General features: G+C 36.3%; 1 protein-coding gene across 2 annotated transcripts in view; it reads right to left on the reverse strand.

The window, feature by feature from the left end:
- pawr (PRKC, apoptosis, WT1, regulator) overlaps positions 1–21,703 on the reverse strand; it is a 279,179-nt gene that overhangs the window by 79,517 nt on the left and 177,959 nt on the right. For both annotated transcript variants that reach the window (XM_039761736.1, XM_039761737.1), the window contains exon 4: positions 2,417–2,451. In XM_039761736.1, the coding sequence (XP_039617670.1) occupies positions 2,417–2,451 (35 nt within the window). The remainder of the gene's footprint in view (positions 1–2,416; positions 2,452–21,703) is intronic.

Genomic DNA, 21,703 nt, shown 5'->3' on the forward strand with positions numbered 1-21,703 from the left:
GCCATAAACAAAAAAATTCTGATTTGCAGATACACTATGAAAATGTAAAAAAAAAAAAAATCAAGAAAACGTTTATAAATATTTGGCATAAGGTTTGATAAAGATAGCTTTAATGTACAGTAGGTGTTATATTTAAATTATTTTGGTATTTTTTTTATTGCAGTGATAGTCTAAAATCCCCTTTCACATTGTAGAAGCAACCTGGAGTAAGAACCTAAATGCTTTCTCATTTAAAAATCCACACTATGATTTTTTTAAGTAAAATGTTTCAAGAAATAAAATAATCTTCAAATTTTTGATACAACATATATGTAAAGCTCAGTCAGCATATCGTCTTTATTCATAGATAGTTCTTTACTTATTCATTAAGATTAAATGGATCCAGAACCCACAAAAACCATTATCCTGAGTTCAGACCTTTAGAAAAATGGCATTCAAATTTAACTAATGATATTTTGCTAATGATAGATCGTAACATTTTAGTTGGATAAAACTGTAATCCTCATTTCATTTCTGCCTTATTCATTTGGGTGTGAAGATATCAAAGAAGTCTTTTCAATTCTTTATATCCAAAGTATAATTTGCTTCTTTGGGCCTTTGATTTTATTATAACTGTCAAATTTTGTTTTACGTGTTTCCTGAAGTGATAAGTAAGTCTTCAGGGTAACAATTTCATGCTCCAATCTGTATATTTTAAAAATTGCACAAGGACACAGTTTTGGTTTGATAAGAACATAATTATTTCTGCTAAAAATCTTTTTAAAAATGTGATGTTACAAAAAACAGAAAACATCCTCATGTAATAATAAAAAAAAATCTAATGAATTATTTACTCATTTTGGTGATACAATTAAGAAAAAAATCCCAGTAATATGAATGTCTTCAGTTTAGTTAATACATACACCTAGAGACATTTAGGTGAGGTCAGATCAGTGTGGCATCAAATTCAGGCTCTTCATTGATAATTGCTAATTTTTCCAGAAGTTAACAACTGATACAAGGCATTATGAACAAAACTGTTGTTTCCTCAAAACCCAAGTGTTCCCCTGGAAACAGATTTAGAAACACTGGTGTAGAAGACAATGATAATTCAGGTTGGCTCTTTCAATACTTTCGTGAGATTTGAAAAAAATATCACTTGAAATACATTAGTCCAATGTAATAGTTATCAACACACAGGCTCAATGTACACATCATGCCATAATTAAGATAAACACTGGAGGGGGGGTGGTGGAGGGGGGTGTTTGTTGCATATCAGTCTTGAATCGGACAATAAGACATATGTGGGTTTCTGGAGCATTATTAAATTACAGTTAGGACACGTTTGTCCAAATAAATAAAAGTTAAATATGTGCTGGCAATAGAAGAAATGTTTAAAAATGCACAAAAACAGAGGGGAAAATACTTTTTTCTGTAATACTGTATATATTCTGATTATAACAATTGTTATGCCACAAATATTCTTGATTTAAGTTTTATTCTTAAGCGTGCAGTTCTATTTTATAGTAAGTAGAATATCTTTTTTGTTATACAATATCATACACTACTGGTCAAAAGTTTGAGAACACTTCAGTTTTTCCGTTTTTTCTTCAAATTTAATTAGCTGAAATGCAATGAATGACCTAAAATGGTGAAAAGGTAAACAGTAAACTGCCAGTGGTTTATATTTAAAAGATTACGTTAGCAAAAACTGAAAAACAAATTTTTCAGAATATTACAAATGATCCATCTTCAGGAACAACAAATAGGTTACAACAACAGAAGTTCAGCAGCAATGAAAGTAAATTAAGCCTTGCAAGTTTAAGTAACAAATTTGTACTGGTGTCCCAACTTCAGTTGATTACTAAAAACCCTCTGTCTGTCTTAGAGATGGAGCAGACTGTGTTACTCCACCCTCTGAAGTACTACTTGGACAATATTACACTGAAGATTGTAATATGCCAGTGACAATGGCAAGAAAACAGCAATTAACAAATGAAATGAGACAGAGCATCATTACCCTTAGAAGTGTAGGTGTTTTATTTTGAGAAATTGCAAAAATCAAAAATCTGAACTAAATTTTGTAAACAATGATTCCTTGACTTATTTTTAATTGCCATTGTTTATTTTATGCCTTTATTTCATTAAATATTAAGACATTAAACTGCATGGATTTACATAAAAAATGTGGTGAGAAGTTAAACAAAATGACACCTTTATTGGCTAACTAGAAAGATTAAAATATGCAAGCTTTCAAACATCCATAATGGCTAAGATGGTACAACACCCTAGTGCTACATAAAAACAGAAAAAAACGAGGAGTTCTAAAATTTTTCACTGGTAGTGTATTAAGAGAAATGAAAACAGAAAATATGTTAATATCTAATAACAACAGTAAACTTCTGTTGATTAGAAAAAAATCTGCTGTTTTTCTTACCTTTTAAATCTGCCAGTAGATGTTCTAGATGCATCCTGAAACAACATAAAAAATGTATATGGGTTAATGTAATTTAAGTCATTTAATTCATGCTGTTGCCACAAAAAATACACAAAATGTATCTATTTTACCTTAAATCATTTGGACAAAATTGATTGCTTCATTACAGAAAAAAAATAAATCCCTATATATTTTTGAACAAGATTATGTGTGTGTGCCAGTCTCTGCCTGAACATTATCTTCTAGCACACCCTAGCAAGTTAGCCTTGAGAATTTGGGGTTGGCTTCCTAAATTAGGAAAACTGAAAAAAATGCATTTATTCTTACTCTGAGGAGTAGGACAAAACTTGCATTACCCTGAGATTTTAGAACCAGTTAGGATCACTTTCCTACTTTGAGACATATAATAATTACAGGTTAAAGCCCTTAGTTAAATCCTTGGATGAATGTGAAGCTGAAATGCCCAAAAAGAAACTTTTCAACATGACCTACAGGTAATATGAACAAATATCAACAACTGCAACAGAACACAGCATATTCTTATTAAGACCGACAAACATCTACTGTGGCTTAAGGATAAGGTCAGTTATAAAATAATGAGCCATAGCCATTTATGACAAATGTGGAAAATATCCATTTAATGCCAGAGCCTGTCAGCCTATGTTCTAACTTGTTATTCTTATAATAATTGATATTCAGCTACTAAATGTTTTTTCTCTCTTATCTACTGTAATTATAGATCATAACCCCAAACCCACCTGACCTGTGATTATCAGGAATTCAAATTAGTTTAATAGCTTTTGGAAAGTACTGTATGTCTAAGTACTATGTACTCCATTTTCAGCAAATATTTGACTATCAACAGGCAAAAGACAAATTTTTCTTTATTACTATGTTTTTCAGTGTATTGACATAACTTTTGTATTTTTGTTGCATGACAGTTTGTTAAAATTTACCTTTACTTACAGTTGGGTAATGTGAAAAAAAATCTTAGAATATTTTTTTTCATATTGGTCAATATCGATATATATCACATATAAATAAATCAAATCATTATTTCTGTCAAGGCTAAGTGTTTCTTTTTACTCCTAGATGAGATGTGAAGATATCATAACATTGATTCTGGTTTAAATATTTATTTTCTGTAAGAAGTTGAACACCCATTATAAGCACAAAATTGATTCATTTTCCCATTATTTATTTACAGCTTTATAGTCCTTAGTAAATATGGTGGCCTTCCAGAAGAATGGTGCTTGTGCAGAATGCGCATGCTTTCTCAATGTCTATTTGGGTTTTTTCCCTTAATTTATAAAAGCACGCTAGGACAACTGTCAACTTCAAATTGGCCTTGTGTGCGTGAATAAGCGTATATATGTGTTTACTTTATTATGAACGGGCTTCCTACTACAACCACAAAATATATTTCAAGTTCACATTTATAGTGTGCACTAGCCTTCCACATCACACTTTCTCTGTCTTTTGTTGGAAATCTAATCTTTTTTTTTAGTGGAAAAACTGTGAAAAGGGGGATTGGAGGTGAAAAGAATAATTACAAACCAAAAAGAATGAGGCTTTGTTATAATGAAGCCAGACCTGATTCCTAGCTGGGACACCTTTTTAATAGGAATTGCGATAACCAAGTGGTCATTTTTCAGCATTTTGGCAGTGTATTAAAAAGAAAAAAAAAAAAACTGAATTTCAGCTTGAGATAACAAAACGCGAATATAAATACTAAATATTTTTCTTACTATGTAAACACGATTTGATTTAAAAAATAAATATACAAGCTGGTTTATGTAAAACGTCATGAAAATTGCATTTAATGTCATTTTTTGTTACAGCTTTACCAAATATATTCTCCAAGTGAAAACCTTCAATATTTACAGAGATGAGACAATACAAACTTCATTGTATTCTGAGACAGAAATAAACAGAAACTTGCCTATAAATGATCTGTGTCAATATCTGAAAAAATAGTGAAAATGCATCTTAAAACATTAAAATGCTGTCAATTAAATATTGCTCTTTTAGTATAGTCAGCCTAATAAACAATATGGCAGCATTTTCCTTTCCACAGAAATTCAAATAATTACTCTGATATAGCCAGTAAAGCAGTAACTGACAAGATCTTAAAATATACTTTATTTTTATTATAACCATGACCATACTATGCAAGACTACAAAAGTACATCTATTTTTGTTTCAACTGAACTAACCACATCGCAACTAACTGAAATAAACATACAGCGCAGTGAAAATTGTTTCTAATAAATTATTCCATGCACTCAATTAGGTAAATACAGTAGATTCAGAAAGTTGTCAGACCTACCTGCACACTTTATTTTATTGTAGATTTAATTATAAATTGACAAATTTGCCATTTTACCCATCAGTCTGCACTCAATAACCCATAATGACAAACTTTCAGAATGTTTAAAGAAAGGTTTGTAAATTCATTAAAATCAAAAACTGAAATTTCTTGTTTATAACAGTATTCAGAACCTTTGCTGTGACATTTTAAACTACGGTCAGGTGCATTCTGAATTTGAATTACCCCATGGGATTAATAAAGTTTATCTAATCTATCTAATCAAATCTTATTCTATTCTTTTTAATTCTCCTTGAGATGTATGTAGAACTTGATCCACTTGTGACAAACCGAATTGACTGGACATTGTCTAGAAAGACACACATCTGCATATACAAGGTCCCAAACCCAGAATGTACATGAACTCAAGACTATGACAACGGTACACCTTGTAAGACAATGATGGTCCAAAGCATACAGCCAAAACAGTACTGGAGTGGCATGATGAAAAGTCTCTGACTGTCCTTGAGTGCCCCAGCCAGTAAGGCAGTCCCCGGTTTACGTACGAGACAAGGGACTGTAGGTTTGTACTTAAGTTGAATTTGTATTTTACAACAAGTACATTATTTTAATAAATGCTATTTATGACCGACTGTAACCAAGTGCTCTGCCAATGAATTATGGAGTTTCACCTCTCTCTGACCTTTTTATTATTCCTACTTTAATTTCAATGGTGATAGTTTTTTTCTTCTTTACTGTATTACCAGCACTTGCATCAAATTTGTGTTTCAGAGATATTGTTGAAGGGTGAAGACAAAAGATTAAGATGAGCTCTTCTGTACAGCACTGTACATGCTATCACAGCAGAAAGGTGCCCCTCGTCAGCACGTCTGATGTACTTACAAGAGACAACTTCCTGCTATGTGCGTAACAGTACAAGCAGGCTTGCTACTGAGAATGAATGGGGGCAGCGAGGGGCGGTTCACCACCCGCCCACCACACAGTCACCTCCACTACAGTATGCTGTCTGCAGCCTCCGCCCACCGAGAACGAACACAGTGCGGCCAAAGGCAGGTAGTGAATCGCCTATCACCACCCCCATTCAACAGGCAGCCACCCGAGGTACACATCAATGCTACCCCCCGTCGCCTCATTCACCCTCAATGGCCTCCGTTCAGCCACAGCTGGGTCACCGCTTGCAGCATTACTCACCACCCACCAGGAATGAACAGTGTGTGGTGGGCAGGCAGTGAAACGTCCCCCTCTGCTCCATCCAGCCTGCGTCCAGTCAGAAGCAGTAGCTGCGGCAGTGTAGTGGGCGGGCAGTGAACCGCCACATCAAGCCTCCGTCCTGCACACGAGCGACAGCTGTGGCACCAATGACTATGGACCACCTGTCATTGCTTGCCGCCAGGAAATGCCCGAGGGACACTACACTGCGTGAGCAGAGATATCGCCCCCCTCCAGCCACCACTTGCAGCATCCGCAGGCCAAAGATGGCGGAGCGGCAGTTACTGAGGCGCATGTGTCGCAGCTGCGACCCCGTTCATAAGTCATAGGTTGGATGTCCGTAACCTGGGGACTACCTGTACTTTCTGAATCCAATGCATAATTAAAATTCTAAAAACCCAATTATCCAATTCATTCATCCAGTTCATTCTTGCAATAATGGGTGCAAGATCGGAAACCGTTCTGAGAAGGGCCAGGTCGTAAACATGTTTTCTATGCTCTAACTGTGAAAATATTAGATTTATAAATAAAGAATCCTACTTCGTGGAAATTCATTTATCTGTCTGGAGCAGAATAACCACGATAAACAAGGGTTTACTGTATAACTGTGCGGAGAATATTTATAAACAGTGTGGGAGAGTTTCTAAGGGCTTAAAATATATAAAAATAACCATACAAACATATGGTTTCTACTTCGCAGATTTTCATCTATCGCGGGGGGTTCTGGAACACAACCCCCGCGATGGAGGAAGGATTACAGTACAGCATATTTCACTACATTAATTTGCCAGTAATGAGGATACACTCATAGGTATAATTTGGGATTCCATTTTCATCTATTTTACTTCTGATACTACTTACATTTTTAAATATACAAAATACACCCTTTTTTCATTGTCCATTACTTAAAATTTGTGTCTTCAAACTGATTCTTTTTCATTTACATTTCACTTGTCTCTCATTAATTTAACATATTCAATATGACATTGCTTTACAGTCTATATTAAATCAGTTGCTTACATGCTCATTCTCACTGTTCTTGCTACTATAGATTTTCAAAAACATGCATTTTTTGGCCATTACTGTCCTGTATTATTCTTTATTCTCTTTTCACTGTGACTTTCTCTTCACATCTTTGTAGTATCAAGCATAGCTTGGTGCACTTGCTGCGATTCCTGAACACCCAATCAGGTTATGTGTTTATGTGCTTTACTTAGCTGCTTGTCTGGCACTTGTTCTCCATATTCCTTCAGGTGTTTTCACATTACAATATTTAACTGCTGCATCCTATTTAATTAGTGTGTCACCCTAAACAGCCCCCGATTGGACATTGAGTAATTCTCTTTTTCCTGGGAAACAATAATATGCCCATCACATACTACCTTGTGCACACCACATACTTTCATAAGGGTACCAGATACTACTGCATATGCCTATACATAATTTCCTGTCAACAGAAAACACTGCTTAATAGGTTGATATTACACACATGGTTGCACTCTACAACAATGTATACTGCCGTGTTTATAAAAGTTTACTCTCAAATACTGGTTGCTGGATCCACAAAGCAGTAGCACTAACAACTGCACTACCATGTAGGAAAAGAAAGTTAAATTGGTTAGCTAACTACTCGTAGTTACTTATTAGTTTGCAGTCAGCTTATTTGCAAGATCTATTTATAGTCCACATTCTGATTTCTTTTGAATTTTGCCCAGTCCAATGTCATAATTCATATGCAGTCATGCACATTGGAAAATATGTGGTGAGCACAGAGATAGTATATGGTACACACATAATAGTGTGTTGTGTTGACGAGATCCCAAGGAAAAAAAAGCAATCTTCCCTTATTTGCTCTGTATCGTCCTCTGGAAAATGCAGTATTTCTTAGCCTCTCCCTACCCACCAACACATTTATGAGCATTTCTTTACTGGTGTATAGTGCTCTAGCATCAACCAAGATCATATACAGATTTGCTGCTCTCAAACATGTGTTTAATATGTATCTCATCATTACCTACAACTTCTATGGCTTATTCTTTAAATGCAAAGTCCAGCCCTATTGCTGTACAATGCTAACATTTTATACAGATTTGGCCTTCCTTTGCTACCTATCGTCTAGTCTGTCAAAGTGTTACTAGTTACCTTTTCACATTTTGAATACAAGAAACATGTTTTCACTGTTTTACTTAGTCTTGCCTGATGGCACTATTACTTACAAAATAGTATGCATACTATAATCATTTTAATTAATAAAATCTTTTTCTTCATTGTGATATTCCTTATTTGCTACAGTTCACTTTTATCAGTCCCTTCCCTTAACTTTTCTTTAGTTCTCTTTGTTGGCACCATAATCTCCAATTTAACTCTCAAAACCTTATGAATGTTTTCTTTAATATTTATGTTTTGAGGTTTTTCTCTTCACTCATAATACATAATTCCTTTGCATTTTTTCCATTTTCAGTTCTAAAACAGTGGTATTACAAAAGGCCTCTTTGTGAACTCTATTGCCTTATCTATTCTTCTGTCTGATTAAAATATTATCTATATTCAAAAGCTGTTGAACTTATTGACTTTTACTGCCTGATATCTCTAAGTCATATATCATTACTTAGTATACAGGTGCCGGTCATAAAATTAGAATATCATATATTATTTAATATTCATTTATTTCAGTAATTCCATTCAAAAAGTGAAACTTGTATATTAGATTCATTCATTACACATAGACTGATGTATTTCAAATGTTTATTTCTGTTAAGTTTGATAATTATAACTGACAACTAATGAAAGTCCCAAATTCAGTATCTCGGAAAATTAGAATATTGTGAAAAGGTTCAATATTGAAGACACCTGGTGCCACACTCTAATCAGCTAATTAACTCAAAGCACCTGCAAAAGCCTTTAAATGGTCTCTCAGTCTAGTTCTGTAGGCTACACAATCATGGGGAAGACTGCTGACTTGACAGTTGTCCAAAAGACGACCATTTACACCTTGCACAAGGACGGCAAGACAAAAGGTCATTGCTAAAGAGGCTGGCTGTTCACAGAGCTCTGTGTCCAAGCACATTAATAGAGAGGCAAAGGGAAGGACAAGATGTGGTAGAAAAAAGTGTACAAGCAATAGGGATAACCGCACACTGGAGAGGATTGTGAAACAAAACCCATTCAAAACTGTGGGGGAGATTCACAAAGAGTGGGCTGCAGCTGGAGTCAGTGCTTCAAGAACCACCACGTACAGACGTATACAAGACATGGGTTTCAGCTGTCGCATTCCTTGTGTCAAACCACTCCTGAACAAGAGACAGCATCAGAAGCATCTCGCCTGGGCTAAAGACAAAAAGGACTGGACTGCTACTGAGTGGTTCAAAGTTATGTTCTCTGATGAAAGTAAATTTTGCATTTCCTTTGGAAATCAAGGTCCCAGAGTCTGGAGGAAGAGAGGAGAGGCACAGAATCCACGTTGCTTGAGGTCCAGGGTAAAGTTTCCACAGTCAGTGATGGTTTGGGGTGCCATGTCATCTGCTGGTGTTGGTCCATTGTGTTTTCTGAGGTCCAAGGTCAACGCAGCCGTCTACCAGGAAGTTGTAGAGCACTTCATGCTTCCTGCTGCTGATGAACTTTATGGAGATGCAGATTTCATTTTCCAATAGGACCTGGCACCTGCACACAGTGCCAAAGCTACCAGTACCTGGTTTAAGGACCATGGTATCCCTGTTCTTGATCGGCCAGCAAACTCGCCTGACCTTAACCCCATAGAAAATCTATGGGGTATTGTGAAGAGGAAGATGCAATACGCCAAACCCAACAATTCAGAAGAGTTGAAGGCCACTACCAGAGCAACACGGGCTCTCATAACACCTGAGCAGTGCCACAGACTGATCGACTCCATGCCACGCCGCATTGCTGCAGTAATCCAGGCCAAAGGAGCCCCAACTAAATATTGAGTGCTGTACATGCTCATACTTTTCGTGTTCATACCTTTCAGTTGGCCAACATTTCTAAATAACCTTTTTTAGCATTTGTCTTAATTGATATTCTAATTTTCGGAAAATACTGAATTTGGGACTTTCATTAGTTGTCAGTTATAATCATCAAAATTAAAAGAAATAAACATTTGAAATACATCAGTCTGTGTGTAATGAATGAATCTAATATACAAGTTTCACTTTTTGAATGGAATTACTGCAATAAATCAACTTTGTCATGATATTCTAATTTTATGACCGGCTCCTGTATATGCTAAAGATTCAACAGAACAAATAAACACACAATGTGCAGACAAACCCTTGCATTTTACATCTTGGGTCATTATACAATACTTTTACCTATTATATAAACCTTTCTGGAAATTAAATCTTTTTTATTTAAGTTCCCATCTCTGTTGCAAGGCACTTCTTATATAGTTAATAAAAAAATCATTAATTGGGCAGTACAATTAACTAATTTCGTAATTTGATTAATTTCAGCACTGTGTCTCCAGTCCGTGAAGTTTTTCATTTTTTTTTTCTTTTCCTTTTCCATATCTGCCAATCGGAGAGCAAATACATTGTATGGGGAAATACAGTCCTGTAAAAATAATTATTAGCACTCTCATTGATATCTTCAATTAGGAATGGCCAAAAATATATATCACCATATACGGTAAAGGTCTTGAGTTACGGTGGTCACAACTTAAGGCAATTCTACACATAAAACCTACAGTTTTTCTTTTCAATTAAATTTCAATTCATTTTCATCTGGAGACAAAAGAAACAAACTTGCAGTCATCACTAACAATGAGGAACAGTACAGCACACTATAGACATTGCCACCATTTTTGTCATTTCCTGTGTACGTTTCACTGAATGTAACCTGAAGTAGCCCAGTGAGATCAGTCACTAGAAGCATTGTGATTGAAAGCTGGCTATGTAAGCTGTAGCAGTAAATCCACAATCCACTGCTCATATTCCTCAAAATCCTAAGTATGTATTGCAGATATGCCATCTCAGAGAGTAGCATATTTGCATCTTTGAGTGGGAGGTGTAATTAAAAACCCTTTAATGGTTTTAGTCAATACCAATATGTTGTACTTATACTTTTCAGACTGAAACTTATTTTTAAGCAACTAACAAACATTAGTTAATATAACCCTTATCAAGACATCCTTCCCCCCAAATATGCAACAATAAACATATAATGATATAATTAACATAAAAACCCTTTAATCATGAAATAATTACATTATAGGATAAAACCAGCAATTTTGATGCCTGACAAAAAATATTATTAATGTTGCATGACATATAGTAGATGAGCAATCACCAGATCCCATAAAGAAGTCAGCTGTTTTGTTCTACTACTATATCTGCTGCTCAAATGAACAAATGAATAGATTCTTTCTATAGTCTATTACACAGTGGTCAGTTTTGCCATTACAGCTATTGAAGAATATGAAGAATGAAAATGAAGAATGTTCTGCATTACAGTGATTTAACATTTTGTTATAAAGTCAGTATGTTGGTGAGTCTTGGCGATTTTTTTTTTTGCTGTACCTGTCTTGAACAGCTCATCACTGTGCAGTTTATAAGGAAAATACTGTGAAAGATCAGCTTTGGTACAGAAAGACAGACTCCAAATGTATAAAACACACACTGTTTATTAACAAACCAGACACACAATTAATGGCATCCGGTTCTGGATGAGAGTACGCTGTGCACGATCTGGCTGCCGCTTCTCACCGGTGTCTTTTTGCTCTGTTTTGCTTTTGTTGCTGTTACCACATCCTCTGCCTTGCTCGTGTTTTTTATGTTTTATTGACGGTCTCTCACTGGGATTCATACTGCTCCCTTTGTAAAGTTTTATTCCGCTCACTTCCTGTATTCCACAAGCCCTCTCCCCTGTACTCTCCCTAAGTCAGCAAGTTTGGTGATTAAGTCTTTATTTTCTTAGTTGACTAGGATTAAGACTTTCTTAGCTGACTTTGTTTCTGCTCAATTGGAGTTAGTTTATGGGTTCTGGCTAACGTGGTGGTAGCTGTTACTGCTTTTTCTGAAGATGATTATCTACTCTACAACACAATTATGCACTTACCGTATGCACTCTAGACTAGATACGGTGACTTAGGGTTTATGCATGGAGCTTGGCATTGCTCGTCCGCAGTATTTACACAGCTCCTCTTGGCGTCATTTTAATACCACCTCTACATCCGCCGACACTATTGCCAAGATTTGGTCTGTTAGACCTGTTTTTTCAAAAAGACAATCCGCAAGACTATGGAGTAGGCAGACGAATTGGCTGAGACACCTGCCGCAAATGCTGGACTGGAGTAACGAAGGATTACAATCTAACGTAACTGTCCACTCTGCACTCCTTAACTGCATATCAGTAACTAATAAAACTACTTTCCTTAACGACTTATCAACTTCTAAAAAACTGGACATGTTGTTCCTTGTAGAAACGTGGCAAAATCCAGGTGATTACTTACAACTAAATCTGCTTACCCCCGCTGGTTACAGTTACCTGTCTAAACCCTGTCTGAAGTGCCAAGGTGGTGAATTGGCGGTGGTTCAGCGTGATTGTCTTAAAGCAACCACTGATGATTTTCACAACGTTATGTCCTTTCAATACCTAGTTGTTAAAATCACTGGGAAGGCTTCACTGCACACTGTATTAATCTACAGACCTCCTAAGCTTCAGCTGGATTTTTTATCTGAACTTTATGAAATACTCACTCTTGTCTGTGGCATGTCTGCTGCTGTTATTTTACTTGGTGACATTAATATTCATGTGGATTCTGACTGTCCATCTGCTTATGAGCTACGTTCAGTACTAGATTGTTTCAGTTTTGTGCAGCATGTTGGTTTTTCAACCCATGCTAAGGGCCATATTCTGGATCTTGTATGTTCCACTGGTCTGCAGAATGTCTGTACATCCGGTAATGTTATTGGTATCTCCCATCATAAGCTGATTGAATTTAGCTTCACTTATCCCATCCCTAAAATAAGTCTAAAATCAAAAATAACCTATCGTAATATCAAGAACATTGATCAGTTATCCCTCTCTATGTCTGTTGGTGCTTCCTGTCTCCACAATGTCTCTAGGTTGTCTTGCCCTATACAGATTTTATCTATACTAATAAAAGGCAAAGCCCTCACTGACTGACTGACTGACTCACGGACTCATCACTAATTCTCCAACTTCCCGTGTAGGTAGAAGGCTGAAATTTGGCAGGCTTATTCCTTACAGCTTACTTACAAAAGTTAAGCACGTGTTATTTCGAAATTCTACGCGTAACAGTCATAACGGTCGACAACGTCCGCCATGTTGAACTTTCTTATTTATGGCCCCATCTTCACGAAATTTGGTAGGCAGCTACCCTGCGCTAACCGAAACCGATGTACGTAATTATTTCGATGGTATGACGACACTGTCAGCCGCCATATTGAACTTTCCAATGTCACTAATTCTCCAACTTCCCGTGTAGGTAGAAGGCTGAAATTTGGAAGGCTCATTCCTTACGGCTAACTTACAAAAGTTAAGCAGGTTTCATTTCGAAATTCTACGCCTAACGGTCATAACGGTCAACAACGTCCGCCATGTTGAACTTTCTAACTTTAGTTAGAAGGCTAAAATTTGGTACTTACTTCAGTGGTATGATGCCACTGTCGGCCGCCATATTGAACTTTTCAACAGTCTTTGTTACTTATAGGCCCATCTTCAAGAAATTTGGTACGCGGGTTCCCAACGCTAACTGAATCCTACTTACATACATATATACGTCCATAGCCTGCAGCTCGGTCACCGTGTGAGGCGGCGTTCGGTCCCCCATCTCAACGTCTCCCACGTTGTTTGCTGCCTGCCTATATAAGGCCGTCCGTCGCTCCAGTCTCTTCATTCCTTTCCTTGCTTCGCCACAGGATTCACGTCTCCCTGCTGATAACTACAGCCTTTTTATTTAATCCACGGCTTCTCCACTGTTTTATTGTTCATTTATTATGATTATATTTATTGTGTAGGTATTTTAGACTTACTTTACATTGTTCAGGTACCCATTTCCTTTATCATTCCAACTGTACCCGCATTAACATGTCTATCGAGGTGATCACCATTGATCAAAGAACTGTCACTTACTGAGTGGTTTCCATGCCCGGATATGGCACCTATTTTTTCCATTCTCTGTGTTACATATTGCACGGCCATATCAGGCTCACTCTTGATATCTGGAGAAACATTGTGTCTTATGTATTGAATGACTGGGACAGGTTCAAGGTGTGGACTGATGACGGTACAGGAGATAATTATACTACACAGGAGCACTAGAAGAGTGAAATACTTAAGCCCTTCACCTATGGTTCTGCATGTGAGTTGATGGCTGCCGCTGAATTGTTCGGTTGTCGCTTTCAAGTGTACTGAAATGGCCAAATATTTTACACCTTTGGACAACCGCCAATGCCTCTTAAACATCTTAGATTCACAGGTGACGATTTCAGTAGTGGACAATTTGATGATTATGAATGTTTAAAGTCTCAAAAGCTGGATGTGAAGTTATCGATGAAACTGGTTGTATATTTACAACGCTTGACAGATGCCGAATGTCACTTCAACACAAGTTCTGAAAATACTGTCGTAATTGAAACAAACCATGAAACTCAAACCGATTATGACAGCAGCAATCCCAGCTGTGAGATTTGAAACAAGATTACTGTTCACATGGCCAACTGTACGTTGCATGCTCAAGAGTAAGCTCAGCGCACAGCTTGGTCATATTACAACCGGAGGGCCGAACTCACAATGTGGTATACAAAGAGATCAAACAACAAATAATTATTGGTATATTTTCCCTCAGTTTAAAATGGTTTAATTTTCTTATTAATAAAACTTTTAAGGCAGTACTTCGCCACTGCGAAGCGCGGGTATTTTGATATATATATATATATATATATATATATATAGATATAATGTGTGTGGAGAGAGAGAGAGAGAGATAGATAGATATAATGTGTGTGTATGTATATATGTATATATATATATATATATATATATATATATATATATATATATAGATATATAGATATACAGATAGATAGATATAGATATAGATATATATAATGTGTGTGTGTATGTATGTATAGTATGTATGTGTGTATATATATATATATAGATACTAGCAAAATACCAAGCTTGAGAAATGAGAAGTAGTGTGTTAAAGAAGCAATGAAAAGAAAAGGAAACATTTTGAAAATAACGTAACATGATTGTCAATGTAATTGTTTTGTCACTGTTGTGAGTGATGAGTGTTGTTGTCATATATATATATATATATATATATATATTTACACACACACACATAAACATATATATATATATACATATCTATACATATACACATATATACATACATATATATATCTACATATATACACATACATATACACACACACACATACATACACACACAAATACATATATATATACATAAATACACACACACATATATAAACATATATATACATATACATACATATCTACATATATACACACACAGCTATTTCAGATCAGTGCAATACGCTGCTTGTTAAAACGGATAACTCCCGCTCTTACGTGCAAGTCTGCGTGGATATTATGAACTATCGTATTTGTTCAAGTTCTATTTAAATTTTAAATAGAAGGAATTTTTATTTAGTCGACAGAAATATCTTTGGTAGGAATGGTAAAACAGACAGGAATATTATTCTGAATAAATCAACTCAAACCTTAAACAACTTATAATATTTTGCTCTCCATAAAAATATATCCTGTCTAAATTATACAATTTAGAAATAAAGTAAACATTAAAAGAACAAACATTAAAATTTCTTTACTCTTATGTAATTTTATATAAAAAATAAACTTAGATTTTAAATATCCCAAAAGATTTTGCTCTCCATAAAAATATATCCTGTCAAAATTATACAAATTCAAATATGAACATGCTGCATAACAAAACCTGGAAATATAAATAAAATGTGTTCCTTTCAGCAATAACAAATCAAATCATTCAGTTGTCTTTGCTCATATGTCATTTTAGAGCTGGACGCCTGGCATCTTTTTTTTGGCAACAAGTTCGTTTCTGTTTGGTGTGAGGTTCTGTGTTGTGGAGATTCTCAGGATGGATTGCAGGTGCTCATCAGTGAGGCGACTCCTGTGTGCTGTTTTGTTAGTCTTTATCACTGAGAAGAGCTTCTCACACAGATATGTGCTACCAAACATGCACAAGGTTCGAGCCGCATGTAGACAGACTTTTTTTGTTCTTCAAAGTCACCAAAGCGCCGTGCAAACTCAGTGCGCGCCAGTTTATCAGCAAAGTGCGATTTGGGAACACCGTAGTGACGACTTGGTTTAACATTACTTGGCAACAGGGAAAGTGGGGCAAATTGCACTGGTGCATTTGTGTCTCCCATAAAAGCAGCTTCACTTGAAATCACTTTGTGATTGTGCACGGGTAAATACGTCCGCTGAAGTGTCAGATTCTTATTTAATTATTCTGCTTTCTGTATCTTCTGCATTGCATTCAGGTTACCCTGATGTTTTGTCTCATAGTGCCGTCTTAGATTAAATTCTGTAATTACAGCCACATTAGCTCCACAAATGAGACACACGGGTTCAGTAAACATATACTCAGCCTCCCATCGGCTTTTAAAGTCTCTATTTTCAGAATCAACTTTTCTCTTCAGCATCGTGTGAGCTAGCTTCGCAATAACTTGCAGCATCATAAGGTAGACTTGATTAACGCGTAAGTGTTCGCAAGGCAGCTGAAGCGCTGCATTATGGGATCTGTAGTTTATTGTGTTACCAGCGCTTCATATACCCGGCTTTAATAACAATAATACAGTATATAAAATGATCTCGGGCGGATATAATTACACGCGGGCGGATGTGGCCCGTGGCCCTTGAGTTTGACACATATGGACTAAATAGAACTTGAAAAGATATATTTTTTCAAATGTGATCGCGCAATTCAGATAGAGTTGACGCAAGACTACAGCCTGCATGCCTCAATAAGTCATCCTCCCTCTCTTACTTTTTACCGCTCATCTAATGAATACACTGAGTATGGCTTTACCAAAACAATCATTGATGGCGAATAAAGTATCCATTATTCGAGTATGTAGATCGGGATATATATATATACATATATATATACCCGCGATCGCAGCGAGAAGTAGTGTGTTAAAAAGCTAGAAAAGAAAAGGGAACATTTTAAAAATAACGTAACATGACTGTCAATATACAGTATTTGTTTTGTGAGTGTTACTGAGTGTTGCTGTCATCAAGGATTTGATTATCATTATTTCTTTCAATCAGGTTCGTATTTGTAGGATGTGTTGTGTTCAAGTTACATTCCGTGTTTGTCAATCGCTGTAAAGATGACAGGTTTCATTCATCGATTCGTTTCTTACTGCATCAATAAACAGCTCGTCTTCTTCTTTATCTGAGACCTGACACACTGCATGCAGGTTTTTTACACTGTCTTCCTTTAGCGGGACATTGACTTTTTCCAACGTGTGCTTTGTTTCCGCAGTAGTTGGATTTATGAATATGCTTGTATGTATCAGACGCTTCATATTTTTTGCTGCCTTTTCAATTGTGTAATTCGGTTTTGTTCAGCGCTCTTTGGAACTGTTGCTTTTTATCTGTGCACTGCGTCAGTTCACGTGAGCCGCTCGGTGTACATGCATCGAAGGTTCCCAGCTGTGCTGGTGCCATCTCGTGCTATGTCCATGGCTGTATTTAATGTTACCTTAGTCCTGGCACTTAAAACTTTCTCTCGCAGTTTCGCTGAGTTTGTGTCAAACACCACCCTGACCATCTCATCTTCCTCTCCATAAGCACAGTCCTTCACCCGTGAATATTTAGTGGCAGTTTGCTATTGGATTGCCGCTGACGGACGGCCTTATATGGGCAGGCACTAAATTACAAACGCCAGCGCAGCCTGTCTATGAACTTAATTTAAAGTGTAGGTTTACATCGTGCTTTGTTTCCAAGTAGCAGAACTCATGAATATGGTTGTATATGTCACTCGCCGCTTCTTATTGTTTCGCTGCCTTCTCAATTATATAATGCATGTTTTCTTCAGCGCTTTTTTGAGGTCTTCCTGGTTTTCTATGTACTGCGTGATTACGTGGGAGGCGTGATGATGTCACACTAAACTCCGCCCCATGGCGTTGAAGCTCATCTCCATTACAGTAAATGGAGAAAACAGCTTCCAGTTATGACCATTACGCGTAGAATTTTGATATAAAACCTGCCCAACTTTTGTAAGGAAGCTGTAAGGAATGAACCTGCCAAATTTCAGCCTTCCACCCACACGGGAAGTTGGAGAATTAGTGATGAGTTAGTGAGTGAGTGAGTGCTTTGCCTTTTATTAGTATAGATTATATATATATAGAAATATATATATATACTGTATATATAATGTGTGTGTATGTATGTATGTATATATGACAGCAACACTCATAACAGTGACAAAACAATTACATTGATAATCATGTTACGTTATTTTCAAAATGTTTCCTTTAATTTTTCATTACTTTAACATACTACTTCTCCGCTGCGAAGCGCGGGTATTTTGGTAGTCTCTATATAATTCCACATTGTCACAAATTTTGGATCGTTATGCACCTAGTAAATCCTTGAATGTTCCTACTACCCAGTCATCTCCATGGTTTACAGCAGAATTGCGTACCATGAAACAATCTGGTCACCGCTTGGAAAGGCTCTAGAAGAAGACTGGTCTGGCTGTTCACACCCTGGCTTACACCGAACACCTGAAGGAATACAGATGTGCCTTATCGGCTGCACGTTTAAAGTACTATTCCACTCTTATTGACTTTGGTACTTTTTAATACAGTTAACAGACTCTGCCAACAAGCTGGTAAAACTCTGTATTTCTCTGCTGAGCACTGCAACCTATTTTTTGACTATTTTCAGTCAAAAATTATGACCATATATCAAAGTTTCCCTACTAATCATTGCTCATATCTGTCAACTGATCATACTTCTAAATCAAGTTTATCTAAATTTCACCCCACTACACCAACTTATATTGCTGAAGTAATATCTAAATTAAATCAATCTACCTGCCACCTCGATCCTGCACCTACTTTACTGATTAAGGCTTGCACTGACAAACTTTCTGCCCCCATTTCTCACTTTATCAACTGTAGTTTCCACACCGTGTTGTTCCAAGTGATTTAAAAACTGCTGCTGTAACCCCCGTTTTAAAAAAACCTGGCTTAGATCCCTTACAGCTAAAATTTTACCACCCAATTTTTAATCTTCCATGTATGACTAAGAAAAGGTTGTCGCTGCTCAACTCAATGATTATTTAAATTTACTTAACCTGCTTGTGCCTTTTCAATCTGGATTCAGAGCCCTCCATAGGACTGAAACTGCTTTACTTAAGGTAGTCAATGACTTACTGATAACCACAGATTCTGGGATGGCCGTTATTCTAGTTCTTCTTGACTTGAGTGCAGCCTTTGATAGAGTTTGATAAAGTAAACTTTTTTCACGTTGTCATTATGGTGTGTAGAATTCTGAGGAAAAAAATGAATTTAATCCATTTTGGAATAAGGCTGCAACATAACAAAATGTGGAAAATGTGATGCGCTGTGAATACTTTCCGGATGCACTGTATCAACAGATTACTTATCTTGAGTGAGTAGCAAACAATATTAAATTATCCTTCATTCTATGAATATAATGTACAGGGTTACAGTTGTCCAATCAACAATCCGTCAATTTTCAAACTTGTCTAACCAGTTTAGGGTTGCTGAGAGCAGGTGTAAATCATGGCCAGGCAGGGATCATAAAAGTAAAAGTTAAAGCAATTTTGAAACAGTCTGGCCATCTCTGTATGTTTGGCTAGTTTATAGGTAAACTTAAAAATAAAGCAATAAGTTAAGAGTTTCTTAGCCAGACATATGTCTAGCTCTGCTCATATTTGAAGTATGAGGCATATCTAATAATGCAACATGTAATGTGCAAACCAAAATGCATAATGATGTTAATGCTAAAAAAAAAAAGCATAATTCAATGCTTAAAAAAAGCAAACTCTAAATTCATGTCTAAGTTATTTCTCCACAATCATAGTATACAATTTAAACCGTGTAATAGCGAATACTGAAGTAACAAAATAAATTTATTTTTAACAAAATGTTTTTGTGAGCAAATATGGCCACCAAAGATGAAAAATGTGACGAAAGAAAATTATTTAATATTGCACCTACATACTTTTTGTGCCGAGTCTCGGGAACCCTACAACAGGCTGTCTCAAAGAAAGAGACAGTCTGTTGCAAAATTTCTGGTCTCAGGCAGTCTCAGCAAGAGTTTAGGTGCAAAATCATTACACATAGACGAATTCTGAATAGGTGCTCCATCTAGCGTTCATGTGGGTAGTTGTGTCATGTGCGGATACTGTACTGTTCAAGTTTCATAGTGGTTCTCAAAGTTTTCTTTGAGGTGAACAGAAGAACGTGGGAAACTACATCAGTTTATGCTGAAAGAAAAATTAACAATCCTAGAAAAAGTCTAATCCAGAAAAAAGAAAAATGACACGGTGAAAGCATTCGGAATTGCGCTTTCTTCTTCATCTAATATCTCACTTTCATTCTGTATTTTCAAATCATATATTTCTATTTAAAAAATGTTACATCTAACATCTTGTTTTCATTCAGTGTTCATACATGTATTTCTATAAGTTTTTATTCTGCATTCATACCTGTATTTCTATAAAAAAGTTACATCTTATGTCTCGTTTTTATTGTTTTTTTACACCTGTATTTCTAACAAAAAGTAAAATCTAATGCCTTGTTTTCATACTGTCTTTTCATACTGTAAATCTAAAAAAAAAAAAAGTTGCATCGAATGTCTCATTTTCAAATAAAATATTTTTTGCAGTTTAAGAAGTAGTGTTTTTTTATATGGGTATTGTCAAGTTTGGGTCACAGAGTTGCACGAGAGACAGGAAGATACGAGGTGTGGCAGAAAAGTAATGAGACTGGCAACACTGCAAGCGATCTGGCAACGCTGCGCTGTTGTCCTTGATAGAGCACGTGTATCAGTACACTCCCATAGCTCAGTGCGAGTTTCAACTCCTTCCGTCAACTACATGATTTTTGTGACTGCTATTAGCGAAGTTGTGTATTTGGTTGTGCGTCACGCAAAATGGAACAGCGGAATTTGGAGCAACGTTGTGCCATTAAATTTTGTGTTAAGCTTGGAGAATCGGCAAGTGTGACGTTTGAAAAGTTAAAACAGGCCTATGGGGAACATTCTTTATCCCAAGCTCAAGTTTTTCGCTGGCACAAATCATTTTTGGAAGGCAGAAAACATGTTGAAGATGAACACCGTTCAGGGAGGCCTTCAACTTCGAAAACCAATGAAAACATCGAACGTGTGAACACTCTTGTGAGATCAGACCGTCGTTTAACATTAAGAATGTTGAGTGAACAATTAAATTTGAACAGATTTACCGTTCATCAAATTATGACTGAACATTTGCACATGCGAAAGGTCTGTGCAAAAATGGTGCCGAAAAACCTCACAATTGAGCAGAAGGACAATCGAAAAAACAAGTGTCTTGATCTTCTTGACAGAATCGCTAATGAGCAAGATTTCTTTAGTCGTGTGATCAATGAATCATGGATTTTTGAATACGATCCTGAGACCAAGAGGCAAAGTTAGGAGTGGCACACTGCAAACTCTCCTCAACCAAAGAAAGCTCGAAT

The sequence above is a fragment of the Polypterus senegalus genome, chromosome 8 (genome assembly GCF_016835505.1).
Source record: "Polypterus senegalus isolate Bchr_013 chromosome 8, ASM1683550v1, whole genome shotgun sequence".
NCBI lineage: Eukaryota > Metazoa > Chordata > Cladistia > Polypteriformes > Polypteridae > Polypterus > Polypterus senegalus.